Raw genomic sequence first — 25,661 nt, 5'->3', positions numbered from 1 at the left:
TGTCAACCTTGTAGCTCTAACGGTTTTCTTCTTCCTCTAGCGAGGAGTGTGAAATATCAGACCAATATGCAGCGTGGTAAGTGTTCGTCATATTTATTACACTGAACACAGAAAACAAACGAACGAGAGAATGAAGGAAAATCAAAACGTGTGAAAACACTGAAACGGAAAATAACCACCCACAAACAAAAGTGGGAAAACAGGCTACCTAAGTATGGTTCTCAATCAGAGACAACGATTGACAGCTGCCTCTGATTGGGAACCATACCAGGCCAAACACATAGAAATATAAACACAAGAACAAAACATAGAATGCCCACCCCAAATCATGCCCTGGCCAACCTAAAATAGAGACATGAAAAAGGAACTAAGGTCAGGACGTGACAGTAGCTTCATACCCAAGAAGACTAGGCTGTAATCGTTGTAAAAGGTGCTTATCAGATGGCGCCGGAGGGGATGGCTGCCGTTTTATGGGCTCTTAACCAACCATGCTATTATGTTTGTTTTTTCACATTGTTTGTAACTTATTTTGTACATTATGTTGCTGCTACCATCTCTTATGACCGAAAAGAGCTTCTGGACATCAGAACAGCGATTACTCACCTTGAACTGGACAAATAATTTTTCTATAATGAGGCGGACGAGATGGATTTACTCCAGACACCCGACAAGGCCCTCATCCCGTCATCCCGTCAAGAGACGGAGATATTGCAGAAGGAGGTCAGGGTGCCTTGTAAGTTTCCGGCGATGAGTGGTTAACCTGCCTTTACCATCGGTACTATTGGCCAACGTACAATTGTTGGATAATAAAGTGGACAAACTATAAGAACGTATATCCTACCCAAGGGTATTAAAAAGTGTAATATCGTATGTTCCACCGATTTGTGGCTGAACGACGACATGAATAACATACAGCTGGCGGGTTATACACTGTATCAGCAGGAAAGAACAGCAGCCTCTGGTAAGACAAGGGGTGGCAGTCTATCTATATTTGTAAACAACAGCTGGTGCACGATATCTAAGGAAGTTTCAAGGCTTTGCTCGCCTGAGACCACCTTTAGACAGTAGACCACCTTTACTCCACACACAGAGGCGCGAATAAAGCTCTCCCTCGCCCTCCATTTGGCAAATCTGACAATAATTCTATCCTCCTGATTCCTGCTTACAAGTAAAAACTAAAGCACGAAGCACCGGTGACCCAGTCAATAGAAAAGTGGTCAGAATAAGCAGATGCTAAGCTACAGGACTGTTTTGATAGCACAGACTGGAATATGTTGCGGGATTCTTCTGATGGCATTGAGGTGTACACCACATCAGTCACTGGCTTCATCAATAAGTGCATAGATGACATCGTCCCCACAGGACTAAGATCGAATCGTACTACACCGGCTCCAACGCTCTTCAGATGTGGCAGGGCTTGCAAACTATTACAGACTACAAAGGGAAGCACTGCAGCGAGCTGTCCAGTGACACAAGCCTAGCAGATTAGCTAAATTACTTCTATGCTCGCTTCAAGGCAAGTAACACTGAAACATGCATGAGAGCATCAGCTGTTCCAGACGACTGTGTGATCACGCTCTCCCTAGCCGATGTGAGTAGGACCTTTAAACAGGTCAACATTCACAAGGCCGCAGGGCCAGACGGATTACCAGGACGTGTTGTCTGAGCATGCGCTGACCAACTGGCAAGTGTCTTCTCTGACATTTTCAACCTCTCCCTGTCTGAGTCTGTAATAACAACATGTTTCAAGCGGACCACCATAGTCCCTGTGTCCAATAACACTAAGGTAACCTGCCTAAAAGACTACCGACCCGTAGCACTCACGTCTGTATCCATGAAGTGCTGTGAAAGGCTGGTCATGGCTCAGATTAACACCATTATCCCAGAAACCCTAGACCCACTCTAATTTGCATACCGCCCCAACAGATCCACGGATGCAATCTCTATTGCACTCCACACTGCCCTTTCACACATTGACAAAAGGAACACCTATGTGAGAATGCTATTCATTGACGACAGCTCAGCGTTTCACACCATAGTGCCCTCAAAGCTCATCACTAAGCTAAGGACCCTGGGACTAAACACCTCCCTCTGCAACTGGATCCTGGACTTCCTGACAGGCTGCCTCCAGGTAGTTAGGGTAGGTAACAACACATCCGCCATACTGATCCTCAACACGGGTGCCCCTTAGGGGTGCGTGCTCAGTCCCCTCCTGTACTCCCTGTCCACTCATACAGTGCCTTGCGAAAGTATTCGGCCCCTTTGAACTTTGCGACCTTTTGCCACATTTCAGGCTTCAAGCAAAAAGATATAAAACTGTATTTTTTTGTGAAGAATCAACAACAAGTGGGACACAATCATGAAGTGGAATGACATTTATTGGATATTTCAAACTTTTTTAACAAATCAAAAACTGAAAAATTGGGCGTGCAAAATTATTCAGCCCCTTTACTTTCAGTGCAGCAAACTCAGTGAGGATCTCTGAACGATCCAATGTTGACCTAAATGACTAATGATGATAAATACAATCCACCTGTGTGTAATCAAGTCTCCGTATAAATGCACCTGCACTGTGATAGTCTCAGAGGTCCATGAAGAACAAGGAACACACCAGGCAGGTCCGAGATACTGTTGTGAAGAAGTTTAAAGCCGGATTTGGATACAAAAAGATTTCCCAAGCTTTAAACATCCCAAGGAGCACTGTGCAAGCGATAATATTGAAATGGAAGGAGTATCAGACCACTGCAAATCTACCAAGACCTGGCCGTCCCTCTAAACTTTCAGCTCATACAAGGAGAAGACTGATCAGAAGACTGTTCACAAATGCTCTCCATCCAACCTCACTGAGCTCGAGCTGTTTTGCAAGGAGGAATGGGAAAACATTTCAGTCTCTCGATGTGCAAAACTGATAGAGACATACCCCAAGCGACTTACAGCTGTAATCGCAGCAAAAGGTGGCGCTACAAAGTATTAACTTAATGGGGCTGAATAAATTTGCACGCCCAATTTTTCAGTTTTTTATTTGTTAAAAAAGTTTGAAATATCCAATAAATGTCGTTCCACTTCATGATTGTGTCCCACTTGTTGTTGATTCTACACAAAAAAATACAGTTTTATATCTTTATGTTTGAAGCCTGAAATGTGGCAAAAGGTCGCAAAGTTCAAGGGGGCCGAATACTTTCGCAAGGCACTGTATCTGCATGGCCAGGCACAAATCAAATCAAAAACTGAAAAATTGGGCGTGCAAAATTATTCAGCCCCTTTACTTTCAGTGCAGCAAACTCAGTGAGGATCTCTGAACGATCCAATGTTGACCTAAATGACTAATGATGATAAATACAATCCACCTGTGTGTAATCAAGTCTCCGTATAAATGCACCTGCACTGTGATAGTCTCAGAGGTCCGTGAAGAACAAGGAACACACCAGGCAGGTCCGAGATACTGTTGTGAAGAAGTTTAAAGCCGGATTTGGATACAAAAAGATTTCCCAAGCTTTAAACATCCCAAGGAGCACTGTGCAAGCGATAATATTGAAATGGAAGGAGTATCAGACCACTGCAAATCTACCAAGACCTGGCCGTCCCTCTAAACTTTCAGCTCATACAAGGAGAAGACTGATCAGAGATGCAGCCAAGAGGCCCATGATCACTATGGATGAACTGCAGAGATCTACAGCTGAGGTGGGAGACTCTGTCCATAGGACAACAATCAGTTGTATATTGCACAAATCTGGCCTTTATGGAAGAGTGGCAAGAAGAAAGCCATTTCTTAAAGATATCCATAAAAAGTGTTGTTTAAAGTTGGAAAGAACTGAAAACTGCTGTTCACAAATGCTCTCCATCCAACCTCACTGAGCTCGAGCTGTTTTGCAAGGAGGAATGGGAAAAAATGTCAGTCTCTCGATGTGCAAAACTGATAGAGACATACCCCAAGCGACTTACAGCTGTAATCGCAGCAAAAGGTGGCGCTACAAAGTATTAACTTAAGGGGGCTGAATAAATTTGCACGCCCAATTTTTCAGTTTTTTATTTGTTAAAAAAGTTTGAAATATCCAATAAATGTCGTACCACTTCATGATTGTGTCCCACTTGTTGTTGATTCTACACAAAAAAATACAGTTTTATATCTTTATGTTTGAAGCCTGAAATGTGGCAAAAGTTCGCAAAGTTCAAGGGGGCCGAATACTTTCGCAAGGCACTGTATCTGCATGGCCAGGCACAACTCCAACACCATCATCATTAAGTTTGCTGATGACACAACAGTGGCAGGCCTCATCACCGACAACGATGTGACAGAATAGAGGGAGGAGGTCAGAGACCTGGCCTTGTGGTGCCTGGACAACAACCTCTCCCTCAACGTGATCAAGACAAAGCAGATGATTATGGACCACAGGAGAAGGAGGGCCGAGCACGCCCCCATTATCATCGACGGGGCTGTAGTGGAGCAGGTTTAAATCTTCAAGACCCTTGGTGTCCACATCACCAACAAACTAACATGATACAAGTTTTGTCGTGAAGAGGACACGACAAAACCTATTTCCCCACAGGGGACTGAAAAGATTTGGCATGGGTCCTCAGATCCTCAAAATGATATACAGCTGCACCACCAAGAGCATCTTAACTGTTTGCATCACTGCCTGGTATGGCAACTGCCTCCGACCGCAAGGCACTACAGAGGGTAGTGCGTACGGCCCAGTACATCAGGTACTACCAGGCAGTATCAGAGGAAGGCCCTAAAAATTGTCAATTACACCAGCCACCCTAGTCATAGACTGTTCTCTCTGCTACCGCACAGCAAGCGGTACCGGAGTGCCAAGTCTAGGTCCAAGAGGCTTTTAAACAGCTACTACTCTCTGCTTATTATCTATGCATAGTCACTTTAATAACTCTACCTACATGTACATATTACCTCGACTAACCGGTGCCCCCGCACATTGTCTCTGTACCGGTACCCCCTGTATATAGCCTCGCTATTGTTATTTTACTGCTGCTCTTTAATTATTTGATGCATTTATTTCTTATTTTTGTAGGTATTTTTCTTACAACTGCGTTTTTGGTTAAGGGCTTGGAAGCATTTCACTGTAAGGTCGCATGTGACAACTAACATTTGATTTGATTTAAACAAAGTTCTGAGTAAAGGGTCTGAATGTTCATTTAATATTTTTTTTATTTTTTTTAAATAAATTTCCCAAAATGTCTAAATACCTGTTTTTGTTTTGTCAGTATGGGGTATAGTGTGTAGACTGATGAAAAAAACTATTTTATACATTTTAGAATAAGGCTGTAATGTACAAAATGTGGAAAAAGTCACTTTCCGAATACACTGTATATGTTGTTTATACTCAGTTTATGCAGAGTTTAATAAACTATAGTTTTATAAAATCACCTCTTTAGAAAACACATTGTTTCATGATTTGGACCTTTAGTTCCAGTGAAGGGAAATCTTGAGGCTACAGCATACAATGACATTCTAGACGATTCTGTGCTTCCATCTTTGTGGCAACAGTTTGGGGAAGGCCCTTTCCTGTTTCAGCAAGACAATGCCCCCGTGCACAAAGCGAGGTCAAAATAGAAATGATTTGTCGAGATAGGTGTGGAAGAACTTTACTGGCCTGCACAGAGCCCTGACCCTCAACCCCATCAAACACCTTTGGGATGAATTGGAACGCCGACTGTGAAACAGGCCGAATCGCCCAACATCAGTGCCCGTGGCTGAAGGGAAGCAGCAATGTTCCAACATCTAGTAAACAGCCTTCCCAGAGGTGGAGGCTGTTGTGGAGGCTGTTACAGCAGCAAAAGGGGGACCAACTCCATATTAATGCCCATGATTTTGGAATGAGACTTTCGATGAGCAGGCGTCCACTTACTTTTGGTCACTTATCCATCCACAATGTTTATGCTGGTAAAGTCATAATAACAATGACAACTGTGATGGAACCAGGAAGTTTCGATGATACAATTGTATAAATGCAGACAGATCATTTGTTCGTTCAACATGGTGGGATATTTTTGTGTCGGTAAAAATGTATTATGGGAGAAATAGCAGTATATCTGCAGCAAGTCAGTTTGGTGGAAACGTGCACATTTTATTCTGCATGAAAATCTGTCACCAATTGGATGGAAACCTGGCTGGTGGGGTAAAGAGTAGAGCTAAAGTAGAATAGTGTTGGACCAATTAAACAAAGTGTTTTCGTACCAATTCATTTTTATTACTTCCCATAGATATCCCTGGGCCAGAGAATAGTGACGTTGCAGTCTATCCGTTGATAATTGTTGATCTGTTCCTCAGCCTTAATGTGGCCCTCCTTGTCTATCTGACCAGTGCTTGTAAATGGTAAGACAACATTCCAATCCCACAGTTTCATTACAGGGGGACATATGGCATAAGGTCAGGTGCCAATGAAATGCTTATCACTGTTATATTTCGATTTTTTTATCAACAAGTTATGCAAGGTAGGACTGTCTGAGCGAGGTAAATTATAATCAAGGACAACTTTAAGTTCCGTTTGGCTAACTGAAATTTGCAACCAGAGAATGTAGCCTAGCGGTTAGAGAGGCAAACCAGCAAACTAATTCCAGATCCGATGAGGAAAAAGTATTTTGTGAAGTGAGCTGGCAACTGGAGGGTTGCTGGTATCAAATATTTGATGCCATTTCGTGCCCTTGAGCAACCCCCCACAACAGCACCCAGTGGCAGGTCAGTGTTTTTGGCTAGCTGAAATGGCCAAAAGTCATAAAATGTGATTTAAACCGACTTAACCCTAACCTTAACCACACAGTTAACCCTAATGCTTAACCTAACCTCAAATTAACACTACACATCTCTGCAGCTGACCCATCTAGCGAAATTCGCTCTATTCTGTAAATATCAACCTGCCGCAAATTGTGGCAGCCCCCCCACACCTCTCCAAAATATGTCTGTATGTGTATGTATGTGTGTCTTGCGGAGGGGTTGGCTTAAAAAAGGAAGTCAAATTTTGGTTGGACCTTGTGTGCAACTGACCAATAAAGTGATATAGCCTGCCCCCGGGGCGGCAGGGTAGCCTAGTGGTTAGCGCGTTGGACTAGTAATCGGAAGGTTGCAAGTTCAAACCCCTTTGCTGACAAGGTACAAATCTGTCGTTCTACCCCTGAACAGGCAGTTAACCAACTTTTCCTAGGCCGTCATTGAAAATAAGAATTTGTTCTTATATCAATCTTAAATAAACAGGGTGCAACATACTGTAGCTGCTTCCTTTATTCTACTTCTTTCAGTACTGCACAAATCGGCTCTAAAATCATGTCAGTTAACAGTGTTTCTGTGACTTAAATAGCAAAAGGGTGAACCGAAGATAGTACTTTGTTTCATTGTGTGGGGGGAATAACTGTTACATACTGTATCAATGAAGTCATACTAATACATGGAGATATAGAATGTGTTCAGGGTGTATTTTCCATACTGTTTTGGGTATGAGAAAACATATCAACTATATAGATAACAAACTGAACTGGTCACATTCTCTGTTGTTTACTTGATTTATTTGTTGTTTGGACCCAAAGAAAGATGGCTTTGCTTGAGGCGGGACAGACTTGTAAAAGAAAGAGAATGATCAAACATCATCATAGAGCTCTTATTGTCATTAAGTAATAACAGTGCTAATTTGCAGAAGGATTGCAGAATTCTGATCGGAATTATTGTGTCAAAGATATAAAAAAGAAATCATCACAATAATAATAATGAATACCACAAAGTAAAGAAAGTACAAATCTGCTTTACAACACACTATGTGACAAACAAATTAGAGAAGACATGAACAACGCTTCTCCATTTTGTTCCCAGGTTTAGAAAGAAATAAACCCCCCCGTGAGGCGTTCAAGAGAACTGACGACAGTAAGTGTTACTAAACGGATGTCCATATTGGCATGTCTCAATGTTGGGCAACACATCTTGAACGCTCCGCCATTAGGTCTAGTGACTTAACCATGTCAGAACAATGACATAAAATATGTTATTAAACAGTCATGACAGCTGACATAAGCTTGACACCGTCATGGCACAAATCTTTGCTTCAGTCAGGTTATTGGCTTAGCATACCGCTAGCCAACTAATTTACATAAATACCCATTTGTGTCATGACAGTGTAAAGGGTTGTCAGTATTTTGACATCAGTTTACATGACCGAAAATGACATGTGTTATGTTATGACAGCGTTATGTCACCCTTATGACAGAGAAGTCAGTTAAAGTGTTACCGAACCTGTATCCGACTTGCCTGTGTAAACCATTGTTGCAATAGTGAACATGTACATACCGTAGTGTATCTACACATATGGCTGACAGCATAATAGTCATGCAGGGTATTTATTTACATAATGTATACTGGTATCCTTTTACCCATCCATATGCAGCGTATTAATATTGTATTAACAGTCGTTGTTATCTAGTGTTGCCATTAGTGAGCTTGGAGATTACATTACATGAGTTGATCAAGTATCTTTGAATAGCACAACCAACTGGTATAACAACTTCAATGTTGTGCCACTCAAATGCCTCCTCTGATACAACCCTATAGGATTAGGCATCGATTTCACACTTCACAACCATTGAAGTAGACATTTTGTGAGAAGCGGTCTCAGGTAAAGTGATCTTTTGAAACACCCAGTGATCAGTGTTCGCTGATCTTTCAGCACTGTTTACATACACACACACACATTGTCTCAACGAGATACATTTTGTCCTGCTGTGCGAGTGTTACAGTGGAGTCATGTATGCCAGATTGATCCAAAAATGTATTCTAATCCATTGGTTCCCATTTAAGGATAAGTTAACACTTACCCTTAGCAAAACATCGTCCAAAAATACTAGTAATTAAATCATGGGCAACGGAATAAATAGAACATTCTGTGTTATCCCGGCATATTTCCACAAGAGCAAAACACAATGCAATCAGTGCTTATAATGCATAAAAACAAAAATATTCAGGCCACTTCTTGCACGAGCAGAACCTTGTGTTCGAGGCTCCACAAACCTGTAAGAGTATCAATTTTCTCTCTTTATATAAAATCAAAGAAATATTCATTTCTCATCATCATCAAAAGCCACAGAGTCACAGCACACATCACTATTGAACTATATGTTGGAACAGAATATGTGAGATGAAGATGACAGGCTTCAATTGGATGTGTATCAGGCCTAACGTTTGTTGAACACTGGTCAGCGTTGACAACCACTGGATCAGGAAGAGAGAAGAGATCCCTCATTTCCTCCAGATCCAGGGTCAGAAATAGAGATAAGAAAAGAAAAAGCACAAAACACACCCCTTTCCCTGACACTTCGACTGGCAGCGGACACAGTGGAGAAGAACTATAACGGATGGATCTAGACAGTTAGCCTGGTATCCAAACTGATTGCGCTGCGTTTCACAGGAAAACTGGTGAGCTCAGCGTTCAATCTGGTTTAACCAGGCTAGCTATGAGTATGATATAGGGTGACATACAGAAGGGGAGCCCCAGAAAAGCAATGCCAACAATTAATGGTGTAGAGATGGAAATAGCAACATTGAATCTAGATGATACAGTACAGTAACTAACGCATTGCACCTGTTGTGAGGGAATTGTTTGACTATGAACAATAGAGTAAGAGCCTGGAGACCGACAGCTGCTGATAATACAAAGATCTTTTTACATTGTCCACTGGGCCGTGTTCTGACCCTGCAAGTAGCTACCAGCAGTCCTGGGTGGCGAGATGTGACTGGGGTTCCCCTTGGAGGCTTGGGGGTCGACTAACGGGGACGTCATTTGAGATGATTCAGGGACGGGCGGAGACGGTGGGAGTTCTTGGTGTGACGGTGAAGGTTGGGGGTGGAGTCTACGGGGGAGGGGGGAAGACGTTTGAAGAGGGGGCGAATGACGTGAGGAGGGGGGCGACAACATGGCTGCCACTGTGTCCCGCGGTGACGATGGGTCAGGGAAGGATCGCGATTCATTTGGCCTTGATCTCGGTGTAGTCGCTGCCGTCATCCCCCCTCCCTGAGGCCCCCCCATCCCTGGAGCGCCCCCCGAGAAACTGCAGGGCGGCGTAATTCAGCTCTTGCCTCTCCAGGTCTGCCATAGAGCCCACAGGTTGATAATCCCCGTCTTCTCCCTGTTGAAGATACGGAAAGAGAGAAGGCCCATTCAGAATCACAGGTTATATCAGCACAGTGCCACCAATGCCATTGACACCTCAGAACATTCAGAGTATAAAGGGATAACATGACAGACATTGAGAGAGGAGAAAGGAGGGTTAGTAGTTACTGGTGAGCAGAGGCGTAAAACAAGGAGATTGAGGCGGTTTAGCATATCCTGTTAGTATCGAGGCAGCCGTGCAACAGTAGTACTGGAAATCAAAGGCAATAGAGCACATGGAAGCTGATCTCAGACAGCAGACGACTGTGGGCCAGATCTGGTTGTTTTGTGACACATACAATGTGGCTCAGTTCTGGCACCACAATGAGTCATATGGCCCAGATCTGGTCCAAATGTATGAGATGCGAACTGGGGGAGGGTTGGCACTTTGCTTATGGGCCATCTCTGGCTTGAGTTATGTGGCCCTAACAACTTCCCATAGTTACTTTTGGTCTGAATGTGGGCCACATTGCCAGGCAAGGTCTGGACATTTCATGCTACAGATCCACTTCAGGACCGTAACACCAAGTGGTTAACTGGGTAAAATGGTAAGTCGTAATATTGTAGACTAGAGCCAAATTTGGGCCATCGCATAATTTTGCTGTCTGTGATGTGTGAGGGATGCTGTCTACCACTGAGACTTGGAGTTGGGATTGGGGCTGGGTTGTTTAGGAACCTTACCGTGCTCTCCTCTAGAATGGAGTTAAACTTTGAGCCCAGAAGCTCTGTCTTAAGCTGTGCAAGAGTAAGGGAAGAGAAAACAGAGACAGAAGAACGCAGAGAAGCGATGAAGCAGAAAACAGATGTCTGGAAAGGCTATGGTGGCAGCTACACCAGTGGTACTGTGATAGATAGCTATAGTGGTACTGTGATTCTCAGGCTAGGCCAGTAGTTGGCTGGGGAAGTTTACATTTTCTCTTTAACATAAGAGGTCATAGGTTTTTGATTATTTATGAATATCTCAACAGAATGAACCTTACTTTACATCAAAAATAGGACATGAATTGAATGGGTATAGTATAGTTTCAGTATCAGCAACGGGTAAGCTATCATTCTCACGTTTAAGACAGATCATCATCATTATAGTCATCATCATCAACATGTCTCACCACTTTCTTCCTCAGACATTGTTTGTCCTTCTTGACTGTGCTGTAGTACAACGCTGGGTTCTCCAGTTTAGAGACCAGGTCCTGCCCAGGGTTGCCATTCTCTCTGGGGGGTGGAGTCACAAGATCAGACTCGGTCTCATGGCCACTAATTAACTCAAGGCGACACTCCAAGCCTGGGCATCCATTTTAAAACAAGGGCCTGCTTCCCAACGCAGTTAATAATCTACAGGCCCATGGTTCATGGTTGTGGTCGATGTTCATGGTTATGGTTATTGGTTCATGGGTTTAGTTGCGGTTGAGCCGACACCCTCTCTTGGAGCGACTTTCAGTAAAAGCTTTTGTCGGAATGTGATGTATTGGTATAATGCTGAAGCACCTTAGTTAAGTAGGCTACCGTGGCTGTATTTTTAGCATAGCAGGTCAAGGGTACAAAGCAGGGAATTGAGCCTGCAAACTATAGGCTACGGTTAGTCTGGCTTGCTAACCCAATCCACCAGGCAGCCATTTTGGATCTCCATCTCAGAGGATTCCAGAAATGGGACTAGGGATGGCAAATGAATTGAACTCGCTCTGGCGTTAGCATAACTTATGACTAATGATTCTCAAGTCTGTTCATCGATCAATCATTCACTCATGAATACACAGAGGTGTTTTAGAATGGATGGCGAGGCTGAAGTGTTTCCTTATCGTCGATTCAAACAGGAAATGACCTGTACCTCGCATCGACCCCTGTCACAGTTAGTGAAGGGTGGATACTCACTTCTTGTTGTTATGGCCCACATATCTCACTGCTGCGATGATGAAGGCGATAACAGCCACTCCACCGATGGTGCCAACAATCACTGCCATCATGTACTTCTCTAACATCGGACAAGAACACCATATTGAAGACAATATAGAAACATAAAATACTGTTTAGCTAGGTCCTGGTACTATAACGTATTTACATTCAAGATAATGCCATTGCCATATCAAGCCAATGGGGTAGCCAGTTTATGCTCTTACTTATACAGTCAATCTAGATATCATATAAAAGGTACTACACTTCTGATTTCAGTTCAATCTCTCATGTATGCTTGGCTATACAACGTGTAGCATTTTAATTGTATGCGTTTGTTTCTGTGTTTAACCATAAACCTGAACTTGTGTACTCACTCTCCTGCTGTAACTCCAGATGAAAGCTCTCCGACCCGTATATGTTGCTGATGCTGCAGTGCACATTGACAGCACCGTTGCCCAGGCGCTCGCCCTTCTCCCGTAGTTTTATCATGCCCGTGGACGTGTGGCCGTTTGTGTGCGTGTAGTAGTTGTAGCGGCCGTCCGTGTCGTTGATGGTGATGTTCTTGTCGGGGAGGTAGAACTCGATGATGGGCTCAGGGTTACCCGTAGCCATGCAAACACACTGGACTCCCTCCCTCACCACTGTGCACTTGGACTCTTCCAGGAGGACAGGGGCGTCTGAAGAGAGGGTGGAGGTAAGGATATGACTGACATGTAGAGTTGGATGGCATGGTGTAGCGTGGTGTAATGTAGGTGGTACAATACGATATGATACCATCTGTTATGATACCACATAACATAACATAATATGCTGGTCCCCTGCAGGAAGGTGAGGTATCGGAGGTCCCTCCGCCCCCCTCTGGACATCGAGGGGCCCCCGGGGGTACATGGTATCTTGGACTCTAGACGCAGGGTGAGGGGCCTGCAGTACCTCATGGATTGGGAGGGGTACATTGCGGGAGCCGGGTGTCAGGTGCTCCATGGTCGTCGTCACCGGTCTACTAGCTGCCACCGATCCCTTTTTCCTTTCTGTTTGTTTGTCTGATTGTTTTCACCTGTTGCTCATTTTGGTTCATTATTTAGTCTATTTAAACTTTTAGTGCCCGCTTGCTGTTGTGCGGGCTTATCTTTACTGTCAGTGGTGCTGGTGTGTTCTTTGCCTGCGTATTATGTTCTTTGCCTGCGTATTATGTTCTTTCCCTGTTTTGGAGACATACGTGTTCTATGGGCATTGCCTGTTTGTTTGGCTAGACAACGCGCAATAAACAGATTTCTTTGGAAGTTTACTCTCTGCGCCTGACTCTACACCCACCACTCCTAGAAATACGTGATAGTCCCAGACTCTACGTACACAGCCCGCATTACAGTGTTGCTAAAAAAAGACAAGGACCCTCTATCCTGCTCGTCCTTCCGGCCCATAAGCTTGTTGGATTTACCAAATTGCTCGCCAAAAAACTAAACACTCTTCTTCGCAAAATAATAAAAGTGGATCAAACTGGATTTATTAGAGACAAATACTCTTCTGATAACATTTGCCGTCTATTTGATATTATTGATCAAGTAAACACACAGAAGACCCCTGTCCTGCTGGCTTCACTGGATGCCGAGAAGGCATTCAACAGGATGGAGTGGAGCTTTCTGTTCTCAGTATTAGAAAATTTCAATATGGGCCCAAACTTTATTAAATGGATTATGTCCCTATACTCTCATCCAAATGCCATGGTGACTACTAATGGTCTAAATTATTTAGGAAGTGGCACAAGACTAGGATGCTCGCTGTCCACACTACTTGTTGGGGGCGGAGCCTTTGGCAGAGTTGATAAGGAGCAATCCAAGTATTATGGGTGTTTCTGCAGGCGGCCTGCAGCACAAGATTTCACTCTACGCGTATGATGTCTTGCTCTACATATCCAACCCTGAGAAATCCCTCCCATTTTAGACACAATTGCTCAGTATGGCAAGTTTTTAGAATATAAGTTACATTTGAACTAATCCACTGTTTGCCCTCTTAATCTTACACTCAGCAGCTCTATGAAGACACTGTCCATTCCAATGGAAGACACAGGGGTTTCAATACCTTGGGATCTTTGTAACACCAGATCTGAATTGCCTTTTCAATGTAAAGTTTCTTCCACTCCTGGATCGAATCAGAACGATCTCCAAACCTGGATCTTCCTCCTAATTATCTTAGTCGAAGAATCAATGTCATCCGTATGAACATCCTCCTTAGATTTAACTAGTTTTTTCAGATGCTCCCAAGCTATCTCCCAGTTTCCTTTTTCAAACCAACTAACCACATTTATATGGGGGCAATTAAAAAAGGGTGTTCTTGCCCTTCCCTGCCTTCAATTGTACTACTGGTCTGCCCAAATTCGCAACATGCTAACATGGATCACAAACAGACAAGACTGGTCTGCCTCCTCTTCAATCCGAGAGAGATATTCTGAGGGCAGGTTCATGTCTCCTTATTCTGTACACAAAAACTATTTAAAACTGTATAACACAATAGTGTCTTTTGAAAACTGGTTCATATTTCCCAAAGTCATTAGCGAATGTGACTATGAATATATTTATTTAGCCGTTACTGTATTTAAAGCCTATTTCGGCAAATTAATCAAGTTAGATTTGGGTAAATCGTTTTAGGCGAAAATTGTAATGGATCCTTAAGAGGTTTTAAAGAGGGATTACATGATTCAATTCGAATAATCAGGAGAGATCAGCCAATGATTTATACATGTACGCAAATATTTCTGCAGGTGGCAATAAATCACCAACCTTAGCTTTATTCCTGTTCATATAACACACTCTAGGTGGCAGAATGTACCATTGCACCACAAAAATAAAATCATCACAGGGGGCCGCAGTGGCTCACAGGGCTGCATACCCACATGTAGTCAGAGCCCTGACTCTGGCTCTGACTACATGTGTGGGTATAGATGTGGGTATGCAGACCTGATTTTTGGGGGGGCCTCCACCCCCATCAAAGTTGCCCATTCCTGATTTATTCAATTGGTAGCTTATAATTACTATTGAATGAAATTTGTGGAGATGTTAAGTTGAAAAATGTACCGTTTATACATTCTTTTAACAGATTTCAGAGAACAAACAAATGAAAATACAAAAAAAGATTGAGGTAGTGCCTCAATATAAAACAATACTGCAATAATGCACACTTATGAATAGAAAAATATTCTCATAAATGGGTTAGCTGACAATGTCATGAAAACGATAGACATGCTTCAATGGGGCAGAAGACCACATGTTGTGGTGATTCTGGATGGCCAGATATCTAGCAACAATGACACAAAGCTGCCATCTGGCGAATAGTATATGGCTTGTTTCAGCTAGTTTTATGTTGTTATTGAAATGTCATATTTTTGGGGGGTGTTATTTGCTAATATGGCACACAAAAAAATACTACCTAGCTAACCAAACAACTGTAACACCGTATTTGAGAGACAACAAGTGCTCATTGTGCAAATGTATTTATATTTTTAAACATTTGAGACGAAATATGTGACATGTTGTCAACAATCTAAGCCAACCCAGCTGTTTTACCACATAGTTGTGTACACATCTGTTTTGTTGCTAAACAACCAAGCTGTCTAAAGAAAACAACATAATGTACTTTTTTTCTTGATTCTTTAATTTGAGCTCTCTGGCTAGCCCAAAATGAGAATTCTGATTTACATTTTGCCAACATTTCCAACAGTGTATCAGTATTCTATTTACAGAAATATATTGATTACATCCACACATACTACCTAATATCCCCACCCACTTGTCAAATCAAAATGCAAAATGAAAGGAAAAAGGAGAAGAAAAAATAAATGGCTTGACCTCTACTTTTCCCAACCACATATGTGTCAGTCCTTCCCCTTGGTGACAAAACACTGTCATTACAAAAGTAAAATGACTCTTCCTTGAAAGACTTTATAAAAACTTGACCAAAACTTGCTTCTATGTACAACTAGAAAATATTCTTATTGAAAATGTACAACCACCAGATACATACAGTACCATCTGACACAGGGCTGTAAAATAAATAGTTTACCAAAACTATTAACTACAGTAGTTTCAGTTATTAAACAACATCTCTGTATTATCATAAAACATTCAAACTTGATTTGGCACATGAGGAAACAACACCAAAACTACAGTAGTTTCTGTTGAGCAAAAGTCCCAGTATCAACATAAAACATTCAATCTGGATTCAGAAAATGATATAGGAACACATGGCTATATAATACTGCATGCTATCCCCCATGTTTCTAGTGAAAATTGCTGTGTCACTCACCACCCATAATAGCCTTGACGTTGGAGTAAAGCTCTGTATTCTCATATGTCTCTGCTGCTGGCTTACCATTCTCGTTCTCCTCCTCGTACATCACTCCACTCCCCTCTCCTCCACCTTCATACCCTTCTTTCTTATTCTCTCGTTTGATTTTGGCGTACTCTGACTCTGAGGTGGTGGTCTTCTTCTCTGCCTCCTCAGGAGTCTTCTTCAGTTGGGAGTAGTTGATAGTGGCGTAGTGCACATCTTGAGGTTCTTCCCCTTTGGCAGAGTTTCCTGCAGCTCCACTGGTCTGGGGTCCTGTGTTTTCAGCTCCCTCCATCAGCACCACCTGCAGAGGGGTCTGTTCGCCCCGCACAGCCTGTCCTGCATTTGTCTATGGAGTAGATTACAGAGAGCACTGTGTGAGGAGTCTTGTTAGCTTGCTGGTCCCAGATCTGTTTATGCTGTCAATGCTAACAGAATGTTGGTAAAGCTGAAAAAATAAGGAAACTGGTACGGCACCTGTTGGTCTTCACATGCCACCATCTCCAGTTTCGTTAAAGGGCTTTTGGAGTCTGAGTCCTTTGGGATCCTCTCTTTGCATCTAGGGAAAATGTTATAAATAAAATGTCTCAATAACTATATGTTAGAGAGGTTTGTTACGGTGCGTGAATGAGGACCCAAAAGCGAATCAACTTAAACAGAGCTTCTTTAATTACCACACACAGGTAGGCTCAGATGGACCGGCAGATTCCGACAGGACAGGACAAGGTTACAGCAAACATGACGACAGTCTGGTTCAGGCATGAATGACACAAACAAACAAGAATCCGACAAGGACAGGAGCAGAAACAGAGAGAGATATAGGGACCTAATCAGAGGGAAAAAGGGAACAGGTGGGGAACGGGGTGAATGGGTAGTTAGAGGAGACAAGGGACAGCTGGGGGAAAGCGGGGGAGAAAAGGTAACCTAACACGACCAGCAGAGGGAGACAGGGTGAAGGGAAAGGACAGAGACAAGACAACATGACAGTACATGACAGTACCCCCCCACTCACCGAGCGCCTCCTGGCGCACTCGAGGAGGAAACCTGGCGGCAACGGAGGAAATCATCAATCAGCGCACGGTCCAGCACGTCCCGAGAGGGAACCCAACTCCTCTCCTCAGGACCGTACCCCTCCCAGTCAACTAGGTACTGATGACCACGGCCCCGAGGACGCATGTCCAAGATTTTACGGACCCTGTAGATAGGTGCGCCCTCGACAAGGATGGGGGGGGGGGGGGGAAGACGAGCGGGGGCGCGAAGAGCGGGCTTAACACAGGAGACATGGAAGACCGGGTGGACGCGACGAAGATATCGCGGAAGAAGAAGTCGCACTGCGACAGGATTAATGACCTGAGAGATACGGAATGGACCAATGAACCGCGGGGTCAACTTGCGAGAAGCCGTCTTAAGGGGAAGGTTCTGAGTGGAGAGCCAAACTCTCTGACCGCGACAATATCTAGGGCTCTTCGTTCTACGCTTATTAGCAGCTCTCACAGTCTGCGCCCTATAACGGCAAAGTGCAGACCTGACCCTCTTCCAGGTGCGCTCGCAACGTTGGACAAAAGCCTGAGCGGAGGGGACGCTGGACTCGGCGAACTGAGATGAGAACAACGGAGGCTGGTACCCGAGGCTACTCTGAAAAGGAGATAGCCCGGTCGCAGACGAAGGAAGCGAGTTGTGGGCGTATTCTGCCCAGGGGAGCTGTTCTGACCAAGACGCAGGGTTGCGAAAAGAAAGACTGCGTAAGATGCGACCAATAGTCTGATTGGCCCGTTCTGCTTGACCGTTAGACTGGGGGTGAAAGCCGGAAGAGAGACTGACGGAAGCCCCAATCAAACGGCAAAACTCCCTCCAAAATTGAGACGTGAATTGCGGACCTCTGTCCGAAACGACGTCTGACGGAAGGCCATGAATTCTGAAAACATTCTCGATGATGATTTGTGCCGTCTCTTTAGCAGAAGGAAGCTTAGCAAGGGGAATGAAATGAGCCGCCTTAGAGAACCTATCGACAACCGTAAGAATAACAGTCTTCCCCGCTGACGAAGGCAGTCCGGTGACAAAATCTAAGGCGATGTGAGACCACGGTCGAGAGGGAATAGGAAGCGGCCTGAGACGGCCGGCAGGAGGAGAGTTACCGGACTTAGTCTGCGCGCAGACCGAACAAGCAGCCACGAAACGACGCGTGTCATCCTCCCGGGTGGGCCACCAGAAACGCTGGCGAATGGAAGCAAGCGTACCCCGAACGCCAGGGTGGCCGGCTAACTTGGCAGAGTGAGCCCACTGAAGAACGGCCAGACGAGTAGGAACGGGAACGAAAAGAAGGTTCCTAGGACAAGCGCGCGGCGACGGAGTTTGAGTGAGTGCTTGCTTTACCTGCCTCTCAATTCCCCAGACAGTCAACCCGACAACACGCCCCTCAGGGAGAATCCCCTCGGGGTCAGTGGAGGCTACTGAAGAACTGAAGAGACGAGACAAAGCATCAGGCTTGGTGTTCTTAGAGCCCGGACGATAAGAAATCACGAACTCGAAACGAGCGAAAAACAGCGCCCAACGCGCCTGACGCGCATTAAGTCGTTTGGCAGAACGGATGTACTCAAGGTTCCTATGGTCAGTCCAAACGACAAAAGGAACGGTCGCCCCCTCCAACCACTGTCGCCATTCGCCTAGGGCTAACCGGATGGCGAGCAGTTCGCGGTTACCCACATCATAGTTACGTTCCGACGGCGACAGGCGATGAGAAAAATACGCGCATGGGTGGACCTTGTCGTCAGAGAGGGAGCGCTGAGAAAGGATGGCTCCCACTCCCACCTCTGACGCGTCAACCTCAACAACGAACTGTCTAGAGACGTCAGGTGTAACAAGGATAGGAGCGGATGTAAAACGATTCTTGAGAAGATCAAAAGCTCCCTGGGCGGAAACGGACCACTTAAAGCACGTCTTGACAGAAGTAAGGGCTGTGAGAGGAGCTGCCACCTGACCGAAATTACGGATGAAACGACGATAGAAGTTCGCGAAGCCGAGAAAGCGCTGCAGCTCGACGCGTGACTTAGGGACGGGCCAATCAATGACAGCTTGGACCTTAGCGGGATCCATCTTAATGCCTTCAGCGGAAATAACAGAACCGAGAAATGTGACGGAGGAGGCATGAAAAGTGCACTTCTCAGCCTTCACAAAAAGACAATTCTCTAAAAGGCGCTGGAGGACACGTCGAACGTGCTGAACATGAATCTGGAGTGACGGTGAAAAAATCAGGATATCGTCAAGGTAAACGAAAACAAAGATGTTCAGCATGTCTCTCAGGACATCATTGACTAATGCCTGAAAGACAGCTGGAGCGTTAGCGAGGCCGAAAGGAAGAACCCGGTATTCAAAGTGCCCTAACGGAGTGTTAAACGCCGTCTTCCACTCGTCCCCCTCCCTGATGCGCACGAGATGGTAAGCGTTACGAAGGTCCAACTTAGTGAAGAACCTGGCTCCCTGCAGGATCTCGAAGGCTGAAGACATAAGAGGAAGCGGATAACGATTCTTCACTGTTATGTCATTCAGCCCTCGATAATCTATGCAGGGGCGCAGAGACCCGTCCTTCTTCTTGACAAAAAAAAACCCCGCTCCGGCGGGAGAGGAGGAGGGGACTATGGTACCGGCGTCAAGAGCTACAGACAAATAATCTTCGAGAGCCTTACGTTCGGGAGCCGACAGAGAGTATAGTCTACCCCGGGGGGGGGTGGTTCCCGGAAGGAGATCAATACTACAATCATACGACCGGTGTGGAGGAAGAGAGGTGGCCCTGGACCGACTGAACACCGTGCGCAGATCGTGATATTCCTCCGGCACCCCTGTCAAATCACCAGGCTCCTCCTGTGAAGAAGAGACAGAGGAAACAGGAGGGATAGCAGACATTAAACATTTCACATGACAAGAGACGTTCCAGGAGAGGATAGAATTACTAGACCAATTAATGGAAGGATTATGACAAACTAGCCAGGGATGGCCCAAAACAACAGGTGTAAAAGGTGAACGAAAAATTAAAAAAGAAATGGTTTCACTATGATTACCAGAAACAGTGAGGGTTAAAGGTAGCGTCTCACGCTGAATCCTGGGGAGAGGACTACCATCCAGGGCGAACAAGGCCGTGGGCTCCTTTAACTGTCTGAGAGGAATGTCATGTTCCCGAGCCCAGGTCTCGTCCATAAAACAGCCCTCCGCCCCAGAGTCTATTAAGGCACTGCAGGAAGCTGACGAACCGGTCCAGCGTAGATGGACCGACAAGGTAGTGCAGGATCTTGAAGGAGAGACAGGAGTAGTAGCGCTCACCAGTAGCCCTCCGCTTACTGACGAGCTCTGGCCTTTTACTGGACATGAAGTGACAAAATGACCAGCGGAACCGCAATAGAGACAGAGGCGGTTGGTGATTCTCCGTTCCCTCTCCTTAGTCGAGATGCGGATACCTCCCAGCTGCATGGGCTCAGCACCCGAGCCGGCAGAGGAAGATGGTAGTGATGCGGAGAGGGAGGCGACGGAGAGCGCGAGCTCCTTTCCACGAGCTCGGTGACGAAGATCAACCCGTCGCTCAATGCGAATAGCGAGTTCAATCAAGGAATCCACGCTGGAAGGAACCTCCCGGGAGAGAATCTCATCCTTTACCTCTGCGCGGAAACCCTCCAGAAGACGAGCGAGCAAGGCCGGCTCGTTCCAGCCACTGGAGACAGCAAGAGTGCGAAACTCAATAGAGTAGTCTGTTATGGATCGATTGCCTTGACATAGGGAAGACAGGGCCCTGGAAGCCTCCTCCCCAAAAACAGATCGATCAAAAACCCGTATCATCTCCTCCTTAAAGTCTTGATACTGGTTAATACACTCAGCCCTTGCCTCCCAGATTGCCGTGCCCCACTCACGAGCCCGTCCAATAAGGAGAGATATGACGTAGGCGACACGAGCAGTGCTCCTGGAGTAAGTGTTGGGCTGGAGAGAAAACACAATATCACACTGGGTGAGGAACGAGCGGCATTCAGTGGGCTCCCCAGAGTAACACGGCGGGTTATTGATTCTGGGCTCCGGAGATTCGAAAGCCCTGGAAGTGGCCGGTGGATCGAGGCGGAGATGGTGAACCTGTTCTGTGAGGTTGGAGACTTGGGTGGCCAGGGTCTCAACGGCATGTCGAGCAGCAGACAATTCCTGCTTGTGTCTGCCTAGCATCGCTCCCTGGATCTCGACGGCTGAGTGGAGAGGATCCGAAGTCGCTGGGTCCATTCTTGGTCGGATTCTTCTGTTACGGTGCGTGAATGAGGACCCAAAAGCGAATCAACTTAAACAGAGCTTCTTTAATTACCACACACAGGTAGGCTCAGATGGACCGGCAGATTCCGACAGGACAGGACAAGGTTACAGCAAACATGACGACAGTCTGGTTCAGGCATGAATGACACAAACAAACAAGAATCCGACAAGGACAGGAGCAGAAACAGAGAGAGATATAGGGACCTAATCAGAGGGAAAAAGGGAACAGGTGGGGAACGGGGTGAATGGGTAGTTAGAGGAGACAAGGGACAGCTGGGGGAAAGCGGGGGAGAAAAGGTAACCTAACACGACCAGCAGAGGGAGACAGGGTGAAGGGAAAGGACAGAGACAAGACAACATGACAGTACATGACAAGGTTAGCAAGCACCTCCATTACAACATGGTGCAAGGCATTGCAACTTTTGACAGTACATCTGATACTCTTGATAGGAAATGTGAATTTCTAAAGACAATCACCAACACTCATATAACACTAACTGTACTTCAGTAACAGAATGCATGTACCTTTTACATTTCCCTGTCAAACACAGGAAGATACAACAGATGGTGGATGAGCAGGCTGCACCAATCACAAATGCAGTAATCAGTGGTGGGTTCAACAGCAGAGCCAAGATGTCTTTAGATACTTTCTCTATAAAGAGAACAAAGCATGTATGGTTTTAGAAGTTGCTCACCATACTTTGTATCCTCTGATTTTCTTTTTAAATGAAATAATAACATGATATTTTCTCACTCAAAGCATATACATGTAATTCCTCTATGCTGCAGACTTACAGTGCCTTGCGAAAGTATTCGGCCCCCTTGAACTTTGCGACCTTTTGCCACATTTCAGGCTTCAAACATAAAGATATAAAACTGTATTTTTTTGTGAAGAATCAACAACAAGTGGGACACAATCATGAAGTGGAACGACATTTATTGGATATTTCAAACTTTTTTAACAAATCAAAAACTGAAAAATTGGGCGTGCAAATTTATTCAGCCCCCTTAAGTTAATACTTTGTAGCGTCACCTTTTGCTGCGATTACAGCTGTAAGTCACTTGGGGTATGTCTCTATCAGTTTTGCACATCGAGAGACTGACATTTTTTCCCATTCCTCCTTGCAAAACAGCTCGAGCTCAGTGAGGTTGGATGGAGAGCATTTGTGAACAGCAGTTTTCAGTTCTTTCCACAGATTCTCGATTGGATTCAGGTCTGGACTTTGACTTGGCCATTCTAAAACCTGGATATGTTTATTATTGAACCATTCCATTGTAGATTTTGCTTTATGTTTTGGATCATTGTCTTGTTGGAAGACAAATCTCTGTCCCAGTCTCAGGTCTTTTGCAGACTCCATCAGGTTTTCTTCCAGAATGGTCCTGTATTTGGCTCCATCCATCTTCCCATCAATTTTAACCATCTTCCCTGTCCCTGCTGGAGAAAAGCAGGCCCAAACCATGATGCTGCCACCACCATGTTTGACAGTGGGGATGGTGTGTTCAGGGTGATGTGCTGTGTTGCTTTTACGCCAAACATAACGTTTTGCATTGTTGCCAAAAAGTTCAATTTTGGTTTCATCTGACCAGAGCACCTTCTTCCACATGTCCAGGTGGCTTGTGGCAAACTTTAAACGACACTTTTTATGGATATCTTTAAGAAATGGCTTTCTTCTTGCCACTCTTCCATAAAGGCCAGATTTGTGCAATATACGACTGATTGTTGTCCTATGGACAGAGTCTCCTACCTCAGCTATAGATCTCTGCAGTTCATCCCGAGTGATCATGGGCCTCTTGGCTGCATCTCTGATCAGTCTTCTCCTTGTATGAGCTGAAAGTTTAGAGGGACGGCCAGGTCTTGGTAGATTTGCAGTGGTCTGATACTCCTTCCATTTCAATATTATTGCTTGCACAGTGCTCCTTGGGATGTTTAAAGCTTGGGAAATCTTTTTGTATCCAAATCCGGCTTTAAACTTCTTCACAACAGTATCTCGGACCTGCCTGGTGTGTTCCTTGTTCTTCATGATGCTCTCTGCGCTTTTAACAGACCTCTGAGTCTATCACAGTGCAGGTGTATTTATACGGAGACTTGATTACACACAGGTGGATTGTATTTATCATCATTAGTCATTTAGGTCAACATTGGATCATTCAGAGATCCTCACCAAACTTCTTGAGAGAGTTTGCTGCGCTGAAAGTAAAGGGGCTGAATAATTTTGCACACCCAATTTTTCAGTTTTTGATTTGTTAAAAAAGTTTGAAATATCCAATAAATGTCGTTCCACTTCATGATTGTGTCCCACTTGTTGTTGATTCTTCACAAAAAAATACAGTTTTATATCTTTATGTTTGAAGCCTGAAATGTGGCAAAAGGTCGCAAAGTTCAAGGGGGCCGAATACTTTCGCAAGGCACTGTATTGGGTGGGATAGGGAAGCTGTTGCTCTCTAACAAAGTAACAACTTATATCTTTACCTCCTCGCTTTCCTTGGCTCTCTTTTTGGGTGACTTGCAGCTTCTCTCTCACTCTGCCCACTTCATTTGTGCTGACACACTCCACAGTAGTGTTGGTGTGGTTTCCGACATGCATCCTGATGGTGGTGTTCACTGAGGACCTCAACACTGATTTAGTGAGGGAGTACTCCTCAGTGTTAAGCCAGCCTATGAGAGGTAAGGGAACCCCCTGGCTGACACACACACAGGTCATGACCTTTGCCTGGATGACACACCCAGAAGCATTGAGAATCACAGGATGGTCTAACGAGAGACAGAGGGGGAAGATATATCATGGACAATTTAAAGTAAACATGTTTCAAGCTATTTTGTGTTGTTTGTACTCACACATCACAGTGACATCAATGGAAGCTGTCAGAGTCCTGTTAAGTTGTTGAGCTTTACACGCATACTCCCCAGCATGTTCTCTTGTCATGTTCGAGATGGTGAGAGAGGCCAGTCCAGAGTTATTCTGTTCCAAAGCTGTTGTCCCATTCTTACTCCAGGTGATAGATGGTGGTGGTGGGTAGCTGTCAACAAAGCAAGACAGATTCAGGGTATCACCCTCTCGCACTGTGTTACTACCAGAGATCTTGGGTTCCTTCACATCTAGAAAATAAAGTATATAATCAGTTTATCATGTTCATGAATTATAACTGTTGAAGCACAACAAGCTGTTGGGTTGTGCAAAGTAAGGTCAGATGATGTAGGCTACTTACGAGTCACATTCAAAGTCACTGTCTCCTCAGTGGTGATGTTCCCTTTGAATGTCACTTGGCACGTGACCTTGGTGGTGTGGTGCTCTGCTGAAGGTGTAAAGGTCAATGTTGAGAAGTGGGTTGTTGTGACGCGGGTCAGATCCTCTCTCCTTTGTGTGGTGGTGTTGTCTCTGAGCTCAGTGATGTTGTCTCCTGTCCCTCTCCATGTCCATGTGATGTTAGGAGGAGTTCCAGAGCAGATTCCCGGGGCGGTGCAGGTCAGGGTCGCTGGTTCTCCCTCTGTCAGAGGAGGAGTCAACACTGAGGGCTTCTGGGTCAGAGCTGGAGTTAGGAAATAGAAACACAGACTGAGGCCTAAATTCAATCAGGATCGTGGAAGATTCGCACAATAGCATGATTTACATTTAGAGGCAATGTTCCCGTATTCATGGTAAATGCACATGTCGGCTCAAAGATATTTACCTTTACATTTAAGTCACGCTATAACATGGATTTTGTATCAATGTAGAAAACAGCAGAAACATATACTCATGGAAAGTATGAAATCCTGGTACAGGTTTAGAAAAATAAACACTTTGAAATGGGAGACTTGGGGAAATCTTGGGCTTTGTAAACTGGAGGTACTTATGTTACAGTAAGTGTACATGACAAATTACAATAAAGTAATACTCTTGTCACTGTAACTAACAGTAATAGTCATGCTGTACCTTTCACTGCCATTTTCAGTTTCGTCTGGTATGTAAATTGACTTATATTGCCACTGTTCAATGTTCCGGACATTCTTAATTGATAGTCTCCGTCATCAGTCTTAGTGATGTCGTT

The 25,661-nt window shown here is 44.7% G+C and overlaps 2 protein-coding genes across 3 annotated transcripts; both read right to left on the bottom strand.

Annotated features, from left to right (window-relative positions):
* Positions 1-7,503: 7,503 nt before the first annotated feature.
* Positions 7,504-12,130, bottom strand: LOC149985066 (uncharacterized). Of its 2 annotated transcripts, XM_090198242.1 has the most exons (4): positions 12,015-12,130; positions 11,255-11,357; positions 10,827-10,880; positions 7,504-10,122 (listed from the first exon to the last, which is right to left on the bottom strand). In XM_090198242.1, the coding sequence occupies exons 1-4, from the start codon at positions 12,119-12,121 to the stop codon at positions 9,961-9,963; spliced, it is 426 nt and encodes a 141-aa protein (XP_090054368.1). In that variant the 5' UTR covers positions 12,122-12,130; the 3' UTR covers positions 7,504-9,960. The 2 variants fall into 2 exon arrangements, with proteins under 2 accessions (XP_090054368.1, XP_090054376.1); XM_090198250.1 differs by lacking the exon at positions 10,827-10,880.
* Positions 12,131-14,781: 2,651 nt separating this feature from the next.
* LOC149985065 (uncharacterized) lies at positions 14,782-25,203 on the bottom strand (the record flags this gene model as incomplete). Its single annotated transcript, XM_090215054.1, has 6 exons — positions 14,782-16,704; positions 16,833-16,914; positions 22,158-22,284; positions 24,103-24,234; positions 24,469-24,729; positions 24,840-25,203. Coding segments are annotated over 6 exons (1,347 nt in total), but the record flags the coding sequence as incomplete, so codon positions are not given.
* Between the last annotated feature and the right edge of the window lie 458 nt (positions 25,204-25,661).

The sequence above is a fragment of the Oncorhynchus mykiss genome, chromosome 2, assembly GCF_057628025.1.
Source record: "Oncorhynchus mykiss isolate SJ-2025 chromosome 2, ASM5762802v1, whole genome shotgun sequence".
Lineage (NCBI taxonomy): Eukaryota > Metazoa > Chordata > Actinopteri > Salmoniformes > Salmonidae > Oncorhynchus > Oncorhynchus mykiss.
This window is presented reverse-complemented; position numbering and strand designations above follow the sequence as displayed.